Source organism: Kogia breviceps, chromosome 2 (genome assembly GCF_026419965.1).
Source record: "Kogia breviceps isolate mKogBre1 chromosome 2, mKogBre1 haplotype 1, whole genome shotgun sequence".
Taxonomy (NCBI): domain Eukaryota; kingdom Metazoa; phylum Chordata; class Mammalia; order Artiodactyla; family Physeteridae; genus Kogia; species Kogia breviceps.
The window spans coordinates 129,443,548-129,448,375 of NC_081311.1; the positions used below are offsets into that span (position 1 = coordinate 129,443,548).

General features: G+C 35.8%; 1 protein-coding gene across 9 annotated transcripts in view; it reads left to right on the top strand.

The window, feature by feature from the left end:
• Window positions 1–4,828, top strand: part of TANC1 (tetratricopeptide repeat, ankyrin repeat and coiled-coil containing 1) — a 234,614-nt gene that overhangs the window by 71,911 nt on the left and 157,875 nt on the right. For all 9 annotated transcript variants that reach the window (XM_059051808.2, XM_067026098.1, XM_067026103.1 and 6 more), the window contains one exon: window positions 1,055–1,134. In XM_059051808.2, the coding sequence (XP_058907791.1) occupies window positions 1,074–1,134 (61 nt within the window). In that variant the 5' untranslated portion in view covers window positions 1,055–1,073. The remainder of the gene's footprint in view (window positions 1–1,054; window positions 1,135–4,828) is intronic.

A 4,828-nucleotide genomic window follows, 5' to 3' on the forward strand; every position in this document is an offset into this window, starting at 1 on the left:
TTGTATGGGGCATTATATAGAGACCACTGGAAGCCTTGATGCTAACGAGCAGGTTTTCTACAGAGGGGTCATCCCCTCTTTGTTTTCCTCAGCAGTAAGCTACTTGCTTTCTTCTACCTGCTTCTCCTTAGTGCCTTAACAAGGGTGTGATGGTAACACAACCCACTCAGATTTGTTACTGTTTTTGCCTTGTCTACCCATCTCATCTGAGTTAGTGGAGGGAAGAGAGAGCTGGTCGAGACTGACTAACTGATGAAATAATGGTCCTTTTGTCTGTCTCTTTGCTAGAGGGGTGGTTTTATGTTTCATCTTAGGCCTGGGCCATTGTGTTGTTTTTACCTGCTCAGTACAACCCTGCTTAAAAATACAGCTCATTATTTAAAGGATTCAGCCGGCAGGCCTGTTCTTCTTACCTCCCCCCACCCCTGCCCCAAAGTCATAACAATATGTGGTAAAAACCCACTGCAGTGTGTGCTGTTTGATCAGACACCCCGACATCAGTTGAAATGTGTTCCCACTGTATTTATTTTGCAAATGTTTTTAAGGTATGTTTCATTCTGATTAACCTTCCAAAATGTTTTCCTTATGGTTGTATAATCAGTAGCACCTGTAAAACATGCCTTTAACCATGTAGCTTTCCTTCTTAGCCATTATCTTTTTGATTCTGTCTTAATGTTTTCTTTTGATGAATGGGGGTTGGGAGACCCACATTCCTATGCCAGATATCTTACAGTAACGTGTCCAGATTTAGCCTCATAACCTTAATTAGATGTGGAATGCTGAGAATGCACTGTTGTTTTTTTTTTTAACTTTTATAACAAGATGGTGAACTTCTGATCACTTCATTAAACATTATAAAACACTCCTTGTGTCTTTAGCATTTAGTTCTCCATGTTAGTTTATTCATAGAAAATTAATGTAAAACTCAAGGTACCTTTATATTATCCTAAGTGATCTGTTTGTTTGAAGACAAGTTAACGTTTGTGTCAATATGCAAGTTATGTTTCAATTTATAATACTTAATTCCTCTTCCCTCTCCTCCTTTTCTCTTTAGAAGCAAAAGAGTGTTGAAAATGTTAAAAGCTGTGCTGAAGAAGAGCCGAGAGGGAGGAAAGGGAAGCAAGAAGGAAACAGGTATGTGTCCAGGATTGAGTTGAGCTGAGCAAGCATGGTGGGTGTGAGCCAGCAAGGCCCCACTTAATCCAGGTGGGGCAGATGTTATTGCCTTGGGAATGGGTCAGAGAAGTGATATGGGTTAGAAGAAACAGCAACCTGGAGGCCATGAGAAACTAAATATATTCGTGAGCTTTCTCCTGGGAAGTGACTTTGAAGATTGAGTTTGGGTTCTGAACCAAATCCTTTCCCAGAAGACTTGTAAGGGTCATAATTTTAACAGGTCATTCAGATCCAGAGGCAGAGTTATAGACATTGAGGGAGAGCAGGTGTGTCCAGGAATTTAATTTCTAGAAAGTGCTTTCTCTTTTTCCACGCATGCTTGCATTTTATATGTTTGACCAACTGCTGGCTGACTGGTCCTCATCTTTTGAGTATCAAATTTTCTCCCTAACAGGTGTAGCCACACTCAATGCCAGGCTGCTAGTTTTCATTATGATGAGAGCTACTTAATTTGGCTTGGATTTCATTCCTGTTTGTAGAGTTCTGGTGCATATGTGGTCATTGTGACTCTACACTGCATTCCGTGTGATAAGCTATTCTAAGGTTATTTTGGTGACCACTCACCAGAAAAACTACATGTTATCTACCTGTATTGCACAATAAAAATCTGTTTAGCATGGATTGATTTCCCTGAAATGTGCCATTTCACTCTGTAAACTCATGTTAATCCAGAGTCAGAGAATGGCTGGTTTCTGAGTTATTATATATTGAATAACACTTCAGTTTTAATTTCTACTAAGGTATAAATAAGTAGGCTGAATTATAATTAACTCTTTAATTCAAAAGATCTTGTAATAATGCCTTGTGGTAATATTGTTATATATGTTGTTTCTGTAAAAGAATAAGTGGACTTGTAAACTTTTTGGTTATGTGGAACCTTGACATTTTCTATTATTAATTTCCCTTTAACCAAACCTGCAAAAGGCAAACTTAACCTTGAAAGTAGAGACTTTGTTGTAAAGTTGCTGATAAGATTCCATTAAAAGCCTCATTAATGCCTGGCTAAGTAGATGCAAAGAAAAGAAGAAACCAGTTTTTGATGATAGAAACAGGAGACCATAGTAAAAAATCAACTCCTAGCTTTGAATAATTAATTAGAAGTGTTACTAGGGAGAATTTTCAGTTCACATAATTTCTATCCAGGGGGCCCTTCACCCTCTGCTGGGTTAAGGCCAAAACATCCTTCTCTTTAGTTCTGGAAAAGCTGTCTTAAAAACAACAAAAAATTTTTCCCCAGTTTTGGCTCAGCTGACACTCATCCTAGGAACTATGTTATTTGCTTCTTTACATGCCTTTGTAATTTCCAGGATAAAGTTAGATCCTAAAGCTGTCTGTTGGACTGGAACTGCCAACCAGTGGGTTATTTTTCTCAGGGCCAGGGTCTCCAAGCCAAAACTCTCTGCTTAGTAATGGAGTCTTTCACAACAGGCTTACCATCCTCTTTGATCTGTGCCAGACTCGTGAAATTACAGTATGTTAATGATTTTCCGTACCCTGCCTTTCAGATGGGCCAGACAGTGAACATTGTTTGCGTTTGAAACTTTTCCAATTGTAGAGCATATTATTTGGGGTTTATTTCCCCCTTTGGTCTTTAAGAGCAACTATTGTGTTTTCTGAATCATTTCTTCATAATAATTCCCACACTTTGGCTTTTCACTAATGCAAACCAACTTGAAAAAGCAATGGGAACATTTCTTATAAAACATCTGTATGGTGTATGCCTTTTTTCTCTTAACTAGAACCTGGTTGTATTCCACTGGGGAACAAAGCAGATGGAATTTTAAATCTTGACAAAGTTATGTCACAAGATGATTGGGGAAAATACTTGGAATTTGACCATTCATGTGTTGAGCTCTGTGCTAGCTCTCATTATATAAGTAAATCACAGCTAAGTTTCTCTGTAAATTAAAGCTGGCTAATCTACTGAGACCGCTGTGAAACTTGGGTAATAATATCTGCTGCAATATGGAAAAATTTTGCTCTACTGTTTCCAATAAACCAATCTTTGTTGTAAAGACAAAGGAAAATTCATTTTTACGTACTTGAACTCAGTCACAGAAATTTAGAAAATATTTGTCTAAAATTTTGAGTTCAGCTTTTCATATCCTTTTTAGATTGTTTTTACTGATAATCTTTAGCTACACTTTTACGTTGAACCTATTTTGAGAATTTGGAAAATCACTGAGTTAAACTTAGTATTCTTCAAATGAAAACAAATATTTTTCATAAGTATTGAAAAGTTTTTATACCCTCAGCACCTGTCCCTAAAAGTAAATGTCACTTTATTGGTAAGATTTTAGCAGTTATTGAAATTTAAGTTATATGTATATAAGGATATTTCAAGTATTATGTACAGTGAGATATTAAATTATTGAAAGTTATTGAAAGTCATTGAGTCAGCTCTAAAAATAGCAAAATTATTTTTTTATGATTTTTTTTTTTTTTTGTACCTAGGAAATGCTTATAGCTGAGCAAAAAGTATTTTCTGGAGGCTGTAGAATCACACTGGAGAATGCGATATTAAAAACTTAAACTTTGGGGAAACTACATTTACCTTGTTTCCACTAGTCCATCAGTGCAAATGAGTTCTCTTGACCTTGAGTCAGGCCTGAGGGAGCAAAAATCAATATTAAACCATAATGTGGGGAAGGCCAGACGAGGGCATCTATTTTTTCTTTCCCTGCTGTTATGTTAGGACCTTGATCTAAAACAAGCGGATGAGGTGTTATCTTTATTTTGAAGCTCTCTAGAGAGGTCTACAACCTTCTACCACGTGTGTAAATGACCTTTACTATCAGCAAACTTTCATGTCACTATCATTAAAGTTCCTTAATTTAAAAGTAATTACTGAACTCTTAAGATTTCAGAGTATTGTTGTCAAACCTGGACCTAGTGAGAGTTTAGAGTGGATATAAGAGCAGCATAGGAAATTAATATCTTTTCTGTATAGCAGCACTGTTGAAAAGGAAAAGGAAAAAAGTCCCATTTTATAATAGAAACACAATCTTTAAATAGCAACCTAAGAAGAAAGGTACTAGCCTTATATTGAGGAAAATAATAAAACTTTGTTGAAGGACTTAAGGGAAGACCTGAATAAATGGAAAGAAATACTGTATTCCTGAATACAGTATTATTATTTTAAACTGACTAGCTCTTACAAAATTATCTATACATGCCATTTAATCTCTAATGAAATCCCAACTATTTTTTTTAAGAAGTTGAATATTATTAAACTGTTTCTTATTTTCCTGCAAGGCTGTTGCTTCACTGTATAAAAATAGCACCAGCAAACACAGTATATTGCAAAATTAAGATAGTAATGTTCTTCACTGGACACTATACACCTAACAAACTTTTCTCCACTGTCATTTATTTGCAGTGGCAAGTTCATTGAGTATTTTGACCCAAATCCAGGGATGGCTGTAAGCAAGTTACAATATTACATAAGGTTAAGATAAGTGTTATCCTTGAATTACATAATTTTTATAACTAGTTTTACCACAGATAATTTCAGGAATTCTGAATATTATAACTGGAGACTAGCTTAAAAATCACAGGGTGTTGTGAAAAAGATTCATAGTGTTTATGTGAACTCATTAGGAAGTTAAGGGGTATTTTCTTCAGGCAACATTGTTGCAAGTAGTTTCTTTTG